Source organism: Triplophysa dalaica, chromosome 1, assembly GCF_015846415.1.
Source record: "Triplophysa dalaica isolate WHDGS20190420 chromosome 1, ASM1584641v1, whole genome shotgun sequence".
Classification (NCBI taxonomy): Eukaryota; Metazoa; Chordata; class Actinopteri; order Cypriniformes; family Nemacheilidae; genus Triplophysa; species Triplophysa dalaica.
In genome coordinates this window covers 11,214,343-11,231,909 of record NC_079542.1, presented here as the reverse complement: position 1 = coordinate 11,231,909, position 17,567 = coordinate 11,214,343, and the positions used below count along the sequence as shown (strand labels likewise).

General features: G+C 37.7%; 1 protein-coding gene across 4 annotated transcripts in view; it reads right to left on the bottom strand.

Annotated features, from left to right (window-relative positions):
• Positions 1-17,567, bottom strand: part of brsk2b (BR serine/threonine kinase 2b) — a 102,189-nt gene that overhangs the window by 49,777 nt on the left and 34,845 nt on the right. For all 4 annotated transcript variants that reach the window (XM_056755419.1, XM_056755434.1, XM_056755424.1 and 1 more), the window contains exon 2: positions 338-432. In XM_056755419.1, coding sequence (XP_056611397.1) covers positions 338-432 — 95 coding nt within the window. The remainder of the gene's footprint in view (positions 1-337; positions 433-17,567) is intronic.

Here is a 17,567-nt window from a genome sequence, read left to right as displayed (position 1 = left end):
CTATTTGTAAAAGACTCTCACGTTTAGTTGCTATAACAAACACCTCAAGAATTTAGGTGAAAAGTTGTATCGCAAAAATTACCTTCCAGTAAGACACTTGGCAGTAAACATCTGTTTCTGTGACAGAATTAGCTTTGTGAGCAATATAAGGGACATTTTAATGTTTAGTTTTAATGAAGTATAATTGACAGATTTAGCTCTAGCTCACTTAATATCACATGTAACAGCATTAAGATAACAGCACAAATTCATAACTTTGACTCATCAATCCCATTACAGTTCAGGGCGTACGGACTGTTTCACAAATTCATGTAGTACATTGAAAAAAAGCTCTTACCTTCATTAAGACAGACTCGCTGAGTTTCTCCCGGTTTACAATTTTAATAGCAACTTTCTGACATGTGACACAGTGGATGCCAAGTTTCACAAGGCCTGGGGAAGAGAGAAGAAAAAAAGAAATTCTGTCAACAAGGATATGAAAAGTACATCAACCAAAAAGCACTTACATGATAAAAGGCTGGTCCCAGCGTGGGTTTCATTTCAACAGAATGCGAATTTTCCTTCTAAAGCCCCTGGTATCCATAATGTGACACCCAGGGGCACTTTTCATGTTACAAAGTAAATGTCAGAGAACATACGTAAACACAAACAACGGCAGATCAACGCAGGATCACCCTCAAAAGCTTTTGTCATTTCAACGATAAAAGACCGTCACTATGCTCAAAGGCTGACACGGGCATGTATATATCAGCAACCATATTTGTCTAAATGCCACGTCTGTGCAGTCATTTATTACCCCATCCATTTTTCAGCATGCCTCTGCATATCAAACTGTTGATTTCCCGAAAGGTTTACCCCGGGGGCAGAGGGGTTATTAACACCTGACAGTTCCTTGCATCTCTTTTATATGTATGTCGTAAAAGCACGAATGGCATCTCGCCCCACTTTCACGACGTGTCACTGATGTTGTATCACAGGAGAGGACGCAATCTTCCACCCTCATGCTGGGCTTGAGGGTGCACAAGAGAGCGTCCGGGGACCCAATGAATATTTCATCTATGCGTAATTGCTTCGCGCTGAGATGAACACACAGACATGTGTAAAAGGCCACGCATTGACTAATGTATCTGCTTTTGAAAGTCGCTGGCAGAACTTTGTTGAAAGACAAAAGCCTCTAGTTGGGCACAGAAAGAGCAGAGAAAAAAGGGGCAGAAAGGCCAGGTGCAGATTGCTAAGAGCAGCTGTTGAAAAGACATCCCAGTAAACACAGTACGTTCTGACGACGTCGCCAGTTCGTCTTCATTTGGTCACCGTCACATTACTTTTTGACCACGTTCTGAGGATGTCTTGGCAACGTTCCGTTTCTTAGAATTTTGCTTACGTTCCAGAAACATCCTAGTCACGTCCTCAAATAACGTTTTGGATTAATCCCATGATGAACATTGTAGCGACGTGATGTACTGGTCTTCAGATAACCTGGACTATGGTCATTTGATTAATGAATCTGGTCATTTCTATTTATTATGTTATTGTATTGAAAATTTATGATGAGAGTAAAATCTGTTATAATGTCAAGACGAATGCAATAAATCCGACTTCTGTCAGCTATTGAACAGGAGTTTAATTCGATATCACAATTAAAACTGCATTTCTGTTTATTAAGTGTGTGATTTGGCACATTTAAATGAACGGACCCTGATGTTTGTGAGTGTGACTAAAGAAGATTTTTATTGTAAAAACAGACAATCTGCTTAACTTATATGGTAAAACAAGAATATAATGTTAAGCTTAAAGATAATGTTAATTCATCTCCGTCAATAAATATCTGCTTTAAATCCTTTTGTGTTGAAGTCTTTGATTATTTATGCCATGTACTACCGTATAAATAAAATATCTGATTGTGATGTACAGTGCTGTGTTGAGTTTTATTAATCGTTATACTGTGCTTTATACATTATAATAGAATATTATTCCAAATATCCATAACATTGAATCTTAAACGCACAGATTAAATCGCAAAATAATTTAATGCTCCATGCGAGCGATGATAATTGTTTAAATTAAATAAAAACAATTTTAATAACGTGACTGTTTGGGGTACGTCACTGCGACGTATATGGTACATTCTCCAGGTATGTCTTCAGGAGGTTATCACCACGTCCCAGCAAAGTCCGATGTTATGTCGGCCCGACGAATATGGGAATCACAAAGTTACATCGCTGGACCGTTATTTGGTACGTCGTGGCAATGAATACATTCTGGTCCAGGTAACTGATCACAAGGTGACTCTGTTAGCTGGGATGTAGTTTTGCTTACACAGTAAGGGAGCAAATTAAAATACTGGCCATAAAACACAACAATCCTGTTGGCCTGCTAATGCCGACCCTGCTGAAAAGAGCAGCATGGCATATTGTGTTTTGGATGATGATGTGACCAACAAGATAAACCAGCTGCATTGGTTATCCCATGCTGGTTCACAACATCTCTTGTAAAGTTTTGAAACATGGATATGATTGTCTAGAAAACTGGCAACATACAGTGTTATGGCAAACATACACGTATTGCCGCAAATTAGCCACAAAAAAGTTAAGTTAAGAAACAAATGTATGATATCATACCAAAATATGTTTGTACCTCGGTGAGTGCGAATTTTTAGATTAAAGCAACAAAAACAACAGAAGAAAACAAGAGCGCAGTGCAAACAACTTGTGAAATTAGGTTAAGAAACCAACAATTTATAGATGTACAAATATCAAACATAATATTTGTTTATTTATTGAATATTGATATGAAAAAGTGTCACAAGCATCAGGATAAAATATTCAGACAAGAATAAATGCTTTAGTATATTGAAGTGTTTACTATTTAGTGTTTACTGTTACTGTATATACGTCTGTATTTTAAGGTATGTTGTACTGCAGTTTACACTACATTTATTATTGGTAAGACTACAAACCACTATAGTAATTACTATAATATACTACAGAATACTAAATACATTTAACTACAGTTTACTATTGTAAATATTCAAGTTGACATATAAATAAGCACACAGTAGTCATATTGTGAAGTGCTTCACAATGCCGTAGGAGCACCTTTTTAAATAAAGAAACCTTTAACATCAGAAGAATCTTTCTGTTTCACAAAAGGTTCTTTGTGGTGTGAAATCATCCTTCAGATTATTGAAACATAAGACTGAATAGTTCTTTGTGGAACCAAAAATAATTCTTCTATTGCATGGCCGTCAAGAAACTTTTTAGAGCCTTTATTCTTAAGTGTATACTCCTGAATCTGTCACCTACAAATAATTACTACCAGACGGACATAAGAAACTATACGGTTGCAGTTGAAGTGCACTTTCCTCAACTTTCTTGGTGGCAATCATAGTGAAGACAAGATGAGCTAGTCTAGAAGGAAACCTACATCTTTTGTCAAACTCTCATGTCAAAAGACACAAATCTTCTCCAATTCCCTTAAAAATAATCAATCATACTAAACATCATTAAAGCAGCAAACCTCTCTAATAAAGTCCTGAGATGGAAACCATGGAAACTCTTGCTGGAGTCACTGCACTAATCAAAGGAGCTAAAGTTAGTGTAGCGCACTTCAGTATTCTGTGCAAAACAAACCCCAGATAACACGGATGAGTCAACCACATTGAGTTTCCCAAGCAAGTAAACAAGCAATGTTCTCATCATTTTGCATAGAAAAACAACACTTGGCCGTAAGAGATTTTTCCATTAACACTTGACACACAGTTTTAAAAATCTGTGGTTGAGTTGTGAAGGAAGCGTGTGTGAAAATGTCTGCAATCATTTCATCAAAACCTAATTACTGGGAAAAGGAACATATTGTACTATAAAATTCTGTATATTTTGCAGTTAAATATGTAACATTTGCTTATGACATTACATCAAAACATGAACTAAATAACACATGGTGCTTCATGCGAATGAAGTTGTGCATGATTGGAGGATTATGGTGAAGTTTCTAGAAATTTTTCCCCACACATTTTTATGATTTATACATTTAAAAAAAACGTTTCTATAACAATCCTCATAATTTGCAATCTCATTTATGTTTATAGAAACAAATGTACCGGACAATTTGTATTTCGGTTAATACTTAATGAAATTAAGCTGCATCTAGTGGTGAAGTTGCAAACTGCAACCAATGGCTCACTGCACAACTCAGTTTCGAAACAATATGGTGGCTGACAGAGTAAGAAGATGTAATCACATTTTCACTTCTTTACCGAAGGAGATATCGTATTTACGAAACACGCCCTGTAGAGCAGTTTGTCCATTTAGGGCTACTGTAGAAACAACATGGCGAATTCCATGCAAGGTGACCAGCAGTGTATGTAGATAGAAATAGCTCATTCTAAGGTAATAAACATCTTCATTACAGTAAAGTATATTATACTGCATTTCTGTCAATAGATCCTCCAAAAAATGACATAATTGACCCTATTAGAATTCAAAGGTTTTTTTAATCTCTAATCGTAAACCTGAGCAATTAAACAAATTAAATAAACTTCACTAATTACATTAAAGCTTGTGAAGCAAAAGCAGTGAGACGATTAAGGAAAATAAAACCATAATGGTTAACAATAAAAGCTATACCTTTATATACATCCATATACCTCCTCACCTTTAGACTCTACCCTCATTTACTCCTCACAAAGTAAAAAATTGGAAGATGGTATAAAGCTTTGATAAGCAATGACACCAGGCACCAGCATAACCTCATGTTGTCAGTTCATGTTCTCATGGTAGGCGGCATAGTGAAGAGGCTCAGCATGTCTCCTCCTCGCAGGCTTTCCTCATCCTTCCACTGCAGGGGCTCAACAGATCAATAAATGGGAGTTCATCAGTTAGAGTGAATTGCCTGGTGGTGACCTTCAGCAATAACATGCATCAGTAATCACTTGGGCTTCTCCCATCAAACAGCACTCAGGGTCAGTCTCCTCTGCTTTACATTGTTCACACAACACAACAGCCTCTGTATCATTCCAATTCTTCACATGCCCTATTTTTCTCTGTACACATGTTCACCCAAAGACACACTTGAGTTTTTTCATTAATAACACACCACATCTCTTAAACAAAATAAATCTTATACCTTGAGAATACGAGAACCTTTTGTATTGTCTGCCTTATTTCTTTTCTTATCGGAAAGCACTAGCATGTGATTTGGCAATATAGATAAGCACGACTCTTGCCAGGACTCTCCTACAGTCCCACTAAGATCTATTTTTGATTAATGTACCATCAGGACTCCAGCATAAAATCTCCATAATTACACAGAGAGTGAAACAAATGGAGTCCGTTTGAGGCTAAATGGAAAAGGTTACTTGTATTTATTTATAATGCATCTCGGATACATGTATTATTATATGTACAGAGTAAGTCAAGTGGCTTTGCTCAATATTTTCCAGTGTTTGTCAACATATACATAAAGACTTATTATTGAAATTCCATGATAAAAACAAATCACAAAGAATCTCTTTTATATGTCAACTGATTCTTCTAGACAGCTATGAAATTAGACAGTAAAGAAAGTAAGGCTTTCGCTTAAGTACTCAATTTCTCAGATTAGATTACCTAATAAAAATCATAGTAATCTTACATGTTTTCCTGTAGTTTCAGTAGATCTCTGAAATGACAGATTTGCAGTCACTAACGTCAGAAAAAAGCAGAAAGTCAGAAATCTCCATCAGTACAATTTTAAGGGTGAAGTGTTAGTTAATGTAATCAGTTTGTGTCCATTTTTATTTTCCAGGATTTAGGAAAAATCTGAGACAAGGTTCATATTTCATATTCATATTAGTACAACAAAATGCACGATGTGTGAGAACATTATTTTCTTTTCATTGAATTCAAGCATTGCAAGCATTCATTCAATCGTACCTTTTGCAACTAAATATAATGTTTTTCGTTTTATTATTCTCTCAGTGAAAGCAGTTGACTCTAAACACAGTTCACTCAAGTGTTTGACATTGAGTCAGGGCAGGTGTAAAACACATCTGATGATCACTTGTGTATCTGACATTATGTTTCGAACGGGTCAGCAGGAGTTTGTTCTGTATTGATGTGTGTTCACCACTAATATCAGCCTGGAGCTTATAAACCTACTTACCTCAGTCAGGCAGGCATCATATTTCGCCTTTTTGTCTGTGTCTTTGTTTATGTCTTTGTTTATATTATGAAAATTCTTCAATTAGTTCTTCAATGGTCTCTGCTTGGGGGAAACAGCAGTCTAGCGATCACCACCCACCCACACTTCAACAAATGCTTCTGTCCAGAAACTAAGGGCTATTTTTAGCATTTACTGTCAAAGCCATTCGCTGTTAGCATTTATGTAGAAACTGCAGAAAAACTGTGTTTTGCATTTCAAGCATAAGACTTCATATTAAATCTGATTGTTTGGATCATGCAGGTCTCATTGCTAGTGATAGTTCACTCAAAAATGAAAATTCAGGCATCCTTTACTCCCCGTGTTGCTTCAAATCTCTATAAATGTTTTGCTTCTATGGAACATAAAGATTATTTTTCAAATAATATAGGGAACCAAACCATTCTGTGGCACCACTGACTACCATAGTAGTTCTCTACTATGGAAGTTCATGTTGCCCCAGAAAAGTTCGCTTACAAATATTCTTCCATATTCCTTCTTTTATGTGCAGTGGAACAATAATAGGTATACAGGTTTGATACAACTTGAGGCTGAGTAAATGACAACAGAATTTTCATTTTAAGGTGAACTACCCCTTTAAGTTCATTTATTACATTTTCAATTAGAGAAAATGACTCTGTGAAGATGATCTAAGGGCAATCAGCAATTTTATACTCATCTCACTTATTAAGGCCAATTCTAACTCAATATATGCAGATTTATACGGGTTCTTGAATCTTCAATGCTGTAGGTAAAATTAAAAATGCTGCATTTTTCACACCAAGCATTTTTCGACCTGGATAATGAAGCCTTGGGACCTGCTAGTGAAGAATGTTGCATAAAAAATAAAATAGGTGTTTTATTTGCTTAGATACTTGCAGCAAAGTACCACACTTCAGATAGAGCTGTTCGTAAAACTTATAAGAGGCTCTCCTTATCATTGTGACTTGTGTCTTTTAATATCTGTGTGTTAAGAGAGAAGCCATTTGGAAATGTTTCAATGTGACATCTGTGCTTGTCAAAATTATGATTGATGATCAAATCTGAATGAGAATCATATATTTAAAAAAGTATGGAAATTGAGTTGGCTGTGAACATGTTTTAATTGCGTTTTTTTTTATATACCGTAGCAGTCCAGGGTATGTGAAGAGACACAAGAGAATCTGTCCCCGAAGACTTTCTTAACCAAGGGATTTGACTCTCCTCTGCGGACGTGTAATCTGGACTGTATATCAAGCATCGCTGAAACAATCTGAAATGCCATCTCCTAATTGCAAACACAGAGGTATAATGGGCGTCCCCTCAGGGAGAGACACTGAAACACCTCTGCTGTGCAATCGTGTCCGTCATGCTACGTCCAGAACAGGAAGATTATGCCCCGAATGTCGACACACCATGAAGGTGGTAAAGAGGCAAGTGTAGTGAGAAAAGAATTAGATGGAAGAATCAATTCTTTGCGCATTGACCTTAGGTGGTGTAACAAAGCCCATCACAGTCCCCCACACACAGCCCACCAAGCTTTTAATGGAGCCCTGCCCCCTATTCTGATTGTTATATTTTTCCAATTGGAACGGTATATCTGGTGCGCTACATTAAATCGGCTGCATGTTAGCACTTGAGATTTACATTTTAACCACCCAGTAAACATGTGACCGTGACAATGGAAGTGGAAGTGATTCCACTATTCTAGAACTGAATTCAATCATAAAATAATTGGCTCGTATATTCCACCAGGGGGCAAACGGCACGTGCCTGCAGTGGTGCCCTGTACACCTGTGCCACTATATATGAAGAGCTCTTTTCAAAATCGCTATAAATCCATTTGTATAGTTTCATGAAAATGTCATTTTTTTACCTAGACCCATACATTTTGTTAATATTCAATTTATCCTGTTAAAATGGTCTGTTGGCTCAGTCTGAACATGTTAAACAACGATTGTTAAATGAAACAACAACATTTTCATTTTTTTCAAAACGCTACAAATCCATCCTTTTTTTCAAAAAACAAACAAGAGAACATGAAACATATGACATCAGGGACTCATACTATAAATTAATATAAATCAAATAAATGCAAATGCATGAAATAAATAACAGCCAAATAAAATAAATAGTAACAAACTAAATAGTCAAATAAAATAAATATTTCCAATTTCATGTTTCAATATTTTCCAACACATTCAACAAATAATTTAGTAATAACACATCCAAATACCACTAACGAGCGAATTCTGATTGGTCGAGAGGACATATCTCATTTAGGCTAAAAACAGGTTCGGGGTTTATAGCGTTTTGGAAAGAAACTGCATCTTGCAGTACATTTTAAACAAGGAAATATAGCGATTTGGCATGAAACATTGATGGAGAAGTGAATAGGTTTATTACACAGCAAAATGGCATGTCAAACTCTTTATTTGGCACTAAATGCGTTTTGGAAAAGAGCTCTTCATATATAGTATACAGCACAACGTACGAAAAGAAGCTAGCTCCAACAACCATCACCATCATAAAAAACCGTACCAGAAGAATTACTTTGGTCATTTAGCAGATGTTAACCAAAGTGACTGCTGCAATATATATAATACCAAAATCAGCATGAAAGTACAAGCTAGTACAGAGATTAATTTCAAAGTGGTGAAAAAGAGCATGCAAACAGTAAAATGTATACGTTTTGCCCCAGTGACAGATGAAAATTCTGTCATCGTTTACTCACCCGAACAAGGTAGTACCCATACAATGGAGGTACCCATTGACTTGCACTGGTTTTGTGTCCTTACAATAGAAGTAAATGGGTATCGGTTTTGTTCGGTTACCAACAATCTTTAAAATATCTTCTTTTGTGTTCAGCCGTACAAAGAAAGTCACACAGGCTTGAAATGACAAAAAGTTGAGATGTTAGTTACAGATTTTCATTTTTCATATTATTTTGGATCAGTGTTTGTTCAACCTTCAAGTAAAATTGTGTGCAAATGCCGATGAACTATTATATAAAACAAATAAAAGTAAATAAAGATATAAATTTGTTTTTATATTAGATTTATATTTGAATATCTAGATAATTAATACATTAAAATTAATTATTATAAAAATTAAATTCAATCTTGGACTGAAAAAGCCAACAGCCCCTGCGTTACACATCAGTTAGCCAAACTTTTTAATACTGTAATACAGATGTAAAATTGGGTCTTGAGGTTTTCAGAGAACATCACAACTACATAAAAATGCTTAGCAGACAGTCACTCAATATTCTGTCAAGCCTACTCTTTTTCTTCAGTACAAGCGAAAATAAATCGATGAACTTGATGTCTCATGGCCATGACCAAATCTCAGGGCCTACTTTGGGCCGATGTCCAAGATCTAGTCCCACGGCTACCAAACAGGATCGCTGGAAGGATGGGGGAAGGATTGGACAGAAGACATGTCTCCAGCTGCCCCATCCTGCAGCACATGCTACATGAGCATCTTGGGCCGGATTCAAATGAAAGGGCTGCATGCCAACGGCATTAAACATGCGTTTATTGCGCTTAATGAAAGCCAAGGGGAGCCAAATAAATCCTCAAAGGCTAGGCTGTTATTGCTGCCTCCTGATGGGATATGAAAGTGACCAGGATATCTTGGATCATTTGGACAAAAATGTCCCAGGTTTATGATGATCCTCTACCTAATCCGACTCTTAATTACAAGCAAATATGCAAGCAAATATATTTTCAGAATCAATTGTTAATTTGGCACTGGACAGCCTAAAGCATGCCCAATACATGCATGTATTGACATGAAATGCAATGGAAAAGTGTCTTTGGGGGGGAGAAGGGAAGGCTTGGTGGAAGGGGGATACAAGGAGGTAGAACCGTTATACTGGTCACCATTGTAGGGGGATGTTGACATCTCTTTCAAGAACTGGCTGATTCGAGCATGGTGTCATTGACAGAAGCTCATTACCCTACTGCTTTCTGTATATTAATAGTCATGCGTGGGGGACTTCAACACATCATCTGCTCCCTCTCTCACACTCCCATTCTTTATGTTTTGCCCCTTGTTTTATTCCTTTCGATCGCCCTCTCCTCTTCGGTTATTGCATATAAAAAAACTCCACAATGGGCCTGTCTGGTTTGGATAAAGACAATAGAGAGGCACAATACTTTATGTCCACAACCCCATAGAAACTACTAACTAAATAATTTTATGAACGTAAATGCATAGCATGACATTTTCAACTAATGTAATATTTTATAACATGCCTGCTATGTACCCTTAAAGTAATTTTGAATCTCACATTTACGTCACATGACGGCTTAATGTGATTAAAGGCAGAGATTAACGTCTTTCACTTACTTCAGCTGAAGATCTATTGACCTGCTCTGCTCCCCTTCCTTATTTACTGTTATGACAGCTTGTTGTCACTCCCCCTCCCTCGACCTCAGCCAATCACATCGCCCCCCTCAAGCCGTTACAGCCTATGGGATATTGATTAACTGCCTTTGTTACTTCTCAGATGAGATTTAGGACAGCGGGATTGGAATCGCTTCCGAGACCACCGCAGGGGAAAAGCAATAAAGATTTATTTTTACATATAATTTAGTAAATGCATTTATCACACAAATAGGTTTAAACCGGCCCTCAAAGCATTTACGGGGTTAATATGTCTTCATGACGTTACATTCATCAGAATCATTCGTGTTACATTTTTTTAAAACCTAAAAACGTGTTTTATTTTGACCATGGTACCGACCAAAAGCTTTTTAGTAGGGGTACTTTCTGCCTCTATGGCTTTGGTACTAATCTATCAAAAAGATCACATGTATAAAGCCCTAGACTTGGTGCTTGGTCATCTCTTGCCTTTTAGTGCTGTGGAGCGGCTGCAGCAGCATGTTATACTTCGAGCAATCAGACCGCAGCATAAGATCTGCGCCTGGGCATCAAGCCAGCATCACAGGGCCTATCAGACCAGTGGCACAACCTCAGCTTTCCCTGTACTCGTTTATCAATCAGCATTGCACTGGCACACTCCCGTACCGGAAGAGGGAGAGAGAGGGAAAAGCAACAGCGAAAGATTAGAGAGGACTTGCTTTTCACAGTCATGGGTATTCACACAGCATCACAAACAGCATAGCTCACATCCAGAGATAAGAAAACAGAGAAAGAGAGGCCTGTTTTGTCCACATACACTGTATAGAACAGTCCTCTACACATCTAGGCTCCATAATGGTTTCAGTACACTTTAAGTAAGACTATAATGGAAATATTACATGACCAAATTATTTTTCATCAGCCAGCATGATTAGGTATATAATGTGTGCCAAGCCCGTGCTTTCTTAAACACATATTTTCTGTACATTGTTATATTTTCTTGTATTCTTAACCTTTAGGAAGCTCCTTCACTTCTTTGTGTGTGTGTGAGCGAGTGGGTGGGTGGGTGGGTGGGTGGGTGGGTGGTAGTAGATTAGTTCAGCAGGAGTGTAAGGGCAAAAGGTTAGGAAGGTTACAGAGTTAATACCTCTGTGTTCTGGGGTTTCTCTGTGATTCTTTCATCTCCCCAGGGGAGGTGAAATAAAGAGTCACTTTAAAACAAAGAGTGGAAAGACAAAGAGAGAGCGAGAGAGAGAGAGAGAGAGTGTGTGAGAGAGAGAGAGAGAGAGAGAGAGAGAGAGAGGAGACAGGAGGGTGGGAGGAGCAGACAGAATGGGAAAGAGTCTCCATCTCTTAGGAAAGTCAAAAAAGCAGAGTTGGCTGTTTTTATTTAGGATGCCCTGCCTGGAGAAGTATCTCCTCTACCAGCCTCTGGACTTATTGGAGAACTTGGGTTTAAAGTTTTGTGATTCAAGCACAAGATGGATCAAACTTCTTCAAACCGTATTAACAATTAAAAGAAACCACAGCAGATTTCGAGGAGCTGAAAAACATTTTTCATTTGGGAATATGAAGAGGAGCTTGATTTTAGTGTCTGAGGCACAGAACTTTCTTAGTGATAAAACAACTGTCTCACTAAAACATGAATCACGTGCTAGTAAAAACAGTCACTTGTGTTCTGCTAGAACATTTTCCTACCATGACATCAAATGATAATATTAATATAATATAATCTATAATACACAGCCATAGAAAAATACAGTTTACAATGCTGTTGTATGACTTTTTGTCACTCCTGAGGTTTGATTTTGTTGAAATTCAACAGACACTGGACCGGAATGGCCACAATACATCTAGAAATGCTGATTAAATGAAATTTTTGAATATTTATTTCCATGGATGTATTTACAATATTATATATACCAACAAATTCAACTTTTATTTTGGGTTTTTATGTTTTTGAGACAGGTGCAGTTACCAAGAGACGGAAACCATTCTGCGAGCAACACAATGACCCGTTGTGTTGCGATCATCATTGACAGGTGGGACAAAAAGTTCATTTTGAACCCTGTAATCAAGTCAATACCAAAAGAATCACTTCATTAAACTTTGTTCAAGAATTAAAAAGCAAAAGCTGTTTGAGGGAAGACCCATGTCCGCTTCATGCTCCCTCACAGAGGAGCATCTCACCGGGGCAGAAGGAGACACTGAGCGGCTCCATTCATTATTAATCAGCTAATTAAAAGAGGTTCACTCCCCCTTTCACAGAGCAGATGATGAATGGAGAGGAAGGAACTCAAAAAAGCAGGACACGTCCCCTGAGAAGGAGGAAGAAAGTGAGAGAGAGACCAACTGGGGAAATTAGAGTTAGGACACGTCTCAGATGTGAAAGCGACTGTGAGTAAACAAACGTTCAAGATTCTTTTGGCTTCAAGCGCTGTAATCCTTATAAACCGTTTCGTCATACGCGCACGCCTGACACCCAGTTAACTTCCAGTTTGGCCTGTCTCTAATAATATTACTATTTATATTTTATTTAATTTATGTTCATATTAATTTGTATTATTATTTTACAGTATAATAATTGTACTTAATAAACGATTTGTTGAGTTTGGTTTTATTTTCATGTTATGAAATAAACAATTGGGTCCTGAAGTTTTGACGCATTTAAAGAAACCGTATGATACATTGACATCTAGCGGCTGAGGTTGGAATTGCGGTCTAAATTCAAAATATTGGATACGAAAGTTTAGCCAAGTAAGGGTTCTTCTTGGTTTCTTTAGATTGTTTTCAGAAACTATCTACAAGTACTCTTTTGTTTGTGAATGTTGCCGGAAGTTAAGTTGGGGTCACAATAGTGCGCATCCGCAATAACGTTTGTTTATGTTGTTAAGATTGAAACCTTCTATACAATCGAATACTGGGAACATGAGCATGTTAGCGGAATCGCTTTAAACACCACATTGATCTTTCAGTACTTGAATCAGTTCTCGTAACCTGTATTGATTTGGCCTTGATTTCCATTACTATATCTAAAATAAGAAAACTTTCGGATTTCGGATTTAAAGCAAGCAAAGAAACTACATAAAGTACTATAATATAAACCTGTGTTCTGGAACATGGGAGCATCTTCTTGCACATGCACTATAGTAATAGTATATGTAGATGCTCCCATTTTCCAAAACATGCCTTGTGCGCGTCCTAATCTTCCGTGTTCGCATGCACTGTCTTCTGATGAGCTCCATGTGTGTGCGAGCCTCTCGTCCGGCCATGTATTCAGCTCTGTGTAGTGTATGTTCCATGTCACTTGGATTTAAAATCAAAGCGTTCATTATACAGCAACACATTGTCAAGAAAGGGCAAACAGCATATAGCCGCTCCATAATGAAGAATAAACTGTATTGTGATTTTGTCCGATGAGGTTGCATTTAAAAATCAGGATTTTAGCAGCAGTTAAATTGACTGCAGCAGCAGTTAAATAGATAGCAATTGCTAGTACTAACACGACGTTATGACGTCACAAAACTGCTAATTATTTTTTACTTCAACAGCACCACAAGTCTGTCAAAATCCTATGGGAAACACTGAATCCCATAGTAATGTTTAGAGTAAGAAAATAAACGGTATTGTAAAAGGCAAACACAGCAAATAAAAGTGAAACACCAGCACTTCTCCAAACCGTTTTCTCAACAAGACTCAGCGTATAGAGCAGTTTAATTCACAGTAATGCAATGTTTGTCTGCATTTCTGCCATCATGAAGACTTTTCCCAGAGGTCCTAAAAAACTGCACATCTCTTTAATTACGAACCTTTTATAAAACACACGGGCATGCGCACACGTACACACACACAAACACACACACACACACTCAACCTGCTTCCTCAACTTAAAAACTAATTAAGCCACAGGAGGGAGCATGCTCCAGTTTTCTCCTCCTCAGCCCTGTGATTAGAGAGACAGGAAGTGAAAGAGTCCTTGCATCTGAGAAGGGAGCCAGAGAATGTGCCCTGCCACAGAAAGATTACTCTTGAAAAATGTACTTAAAAACCACACTTCTGTTTTCACTCGTTTTTGTGCCTGGTGGTATTGACTCTACTGTAGGCGTAATAACAATTAGCTATGGATGCTATGCAGTAAAAATAGCAGATTGTTAAAATGGTTGTAAATAAAAAACAGCTATCAACCAATCAGCATCCAGGACTGGAAATACAGTCTCTATTTATAATTCCATTTAATGCGAATAACTTTTTACTAGATTCTTTTTTCTGCACTTTTCCAGTTCTGCGTTCCTTATTCATACCACAATATTAATGAATCTGCGAGTGAAGTTTACTCAGCCTCAAACCCAACTACTGAGTGCCTGGGAGTTAGAAACCAGTCAAAGGAATGCAAGTCAAGTAAACTGAAACAGAGGTCATCAAGGTAGACGGATATAATGATACGTTTATAGCCGTTTTAAATATTTAAGGACTACATTAGCAGAAAAGATAGCGGCAATCTATTTTCTAGACGGATAGTGTTTTCTAAGGGGAGGGGAAGAGCGTGTGCAGAAAGGGTGCTAGCCTGACAGGTTGCCGACGCTAACTATACTCCACAGGCGCGCCATCATGTCTGCGCTTTCTTTGATCTTCACATTCAGAATGTTGTCTCGAATTAGGAAAAAGCACAAAATTCCTCATTTACTTTCCTAATGAACTCCAAACAGCTGTCCTCACATATTTTAGAATTCAGAAAACCCACACAAATGTATGCACATAAAAATAAACACATAAATCGCTAATTTAACCATGTCTTTTGCATTCCAGACATCTGTATGAGTGAAAATTTTCCAGAAAGCAGATATTATAAGTTTGTGAAGAGCTATTCATATTGTCAAGTAAGCTTGTGTTTGAGGCTATTACACCAAAGGGGTGCTTTTACAATACATTACCCTAGCTGTATACCTTTGGGAAGACTGAAATGAGTGCTGACCGTGGAGCCATCAAGCAGATGATGTTCCTATTGTCATTCAGAATAATACCATAGAGATGTCATAACTTTATGACAGATCCTTTAAAAAAAAAATGTTTCACGTCATTAGCCTTATTGGTGAAGAAAATTAGCTATTTCAAGGATTTTGAAAACCGGGTTTAATTGGAGAAGGCATTTCTCCATTGTCTTCGATAGATGCTCCTTTGACGTGGAACTTTGTTCCTCACTAGCCCTTCCTTCTTCATGGTTATTGTCCAGTCACACCATAGGTCCATCAGTTCTGTTAAATTTGTATTCCAATGTCAAAACATAGGAATCATTCATTTAAAGGTCGAGTGTGTGATTTTTTGGAGGATCTATCGACCAAAATGCAATATAATACACATAACTATGTGTTCAGAACTTACATAATGAAGTGTTATGTTTTTATTACCTTAGAATGAGCTATTTCTATCTACATACACCACGGGTCCCCTTGCATGGAATCTAGCATGAAGTTTCTACATTAGCCCTAAACGGACAAACTGCTCTACGGAGCGTGTTTCGTAAATATGTTATCTTCTTCGCTAAAATCTCGACATTGATCCTTTAAACTTTAGGACGAATCAGGAGAGAGGCTGATAGAGAGAAAGTGTGGTGCAGCAATTGAGAGTTCATGGGGCAGTCATTTGTTATAATATCAATTACACCCGCACAACAAATTTCTATGCAACCAAGCGGCCAATGGCTGCACATACGCTCAATACTTTATCACATGCTTTATCAGGCCAGAAAATCCCCAATTTAACTCCAGGCAGATCTTGACATATCGGCGTGGAGACGTTTAGCTCCTGCCCATTGCATCCATTACACATGTTGAGTGAGTGGGTTGCCATGATTGATTAGCTAAAGCAAGCCTGGTACCCATACTGAACTCCTGATGGGCACACATAGAGGAAAAAAACGAAATTTAACTCATACACGCTACTTTATAAGCCACACCTGGAAAGAATCATCATTGGACGTGTCCAGACTAATAAAATTGTCCTTCTTTCAGAACATTACACAAACCCTCTGAGTACAGGGATAATCTACACTACATTCACTCTTTAATCTGCCCACCGAGAGTATCATGAAAACGCAGACGCGTCCTCAAACTAAGCTACATGGTGAGCTTTTAATCAGCAAGGTTAAGCAAGGTCTAGACAATGAACATTGTGTAATTCTCAAGTTAACCAAGGTATTACACGCAGACTGTTTTGAATGGATCGAGCAAAGGACAACGGCGAAGAATAATAATGATCCCTGTCATAGTTTTAGCAAATACACTAACATGTATACGCAGAGCTTTTTACTACACATCTTGCTCAATGTGAATAAAAAAGTGTGACAGTAATAAACAGCCTTTGCGTTTGGCATTGCAGAAAACAATCCAGCCAGACTGAAGATAATATTCTACCTGTTATTAAATAGGCAGAATAAGGTATCATCACTCACTCACACATGCATCATCCCTTCACTTTGTCACGTGTACTGACTTTCTTTGGCTGAAAATATATACATACAACTTTAAGATAAGTATAGAATTTTCTTTTCACTTTCACATTGAAATGAATGTCTTTAAGATGCGAAACTGACTTTCACATCAATCAATCAATCAATCAATAAAAAGCAAAGGCAGTCCCCTGCTGTTCATACCTCTGATGTGAGTTAAGGCGTGCGACAGGATCAAAAGAGCCATGAATAAATGATAATACAAAATGACGCTTGCCGCAGACCAAATCATTTTGGCCTGTGACCCTACTGGCTACACTTATTGGACGGTCTCTGCTGTGACAGGTAGGTGATAGGTCAGCTGTAAGAAGAAAGAAGCCAGCACAGAATAAAATGTGCGGTGAGGTCTTGCTTGAGATGTAACATGGTTCTCCTCGTGCAAGACTGCAATGTTAGCAGTAATAGGTCACCCTGAGGTAGTCAGGTCTCTCACTACCCCCGCTGAGAACATGTCAGACAGCTCAGCCCTTAGAATAACACACCAAAACACACAAAAAACACTCATACACACAGGTGGGAATGAATACTTATGTAAACA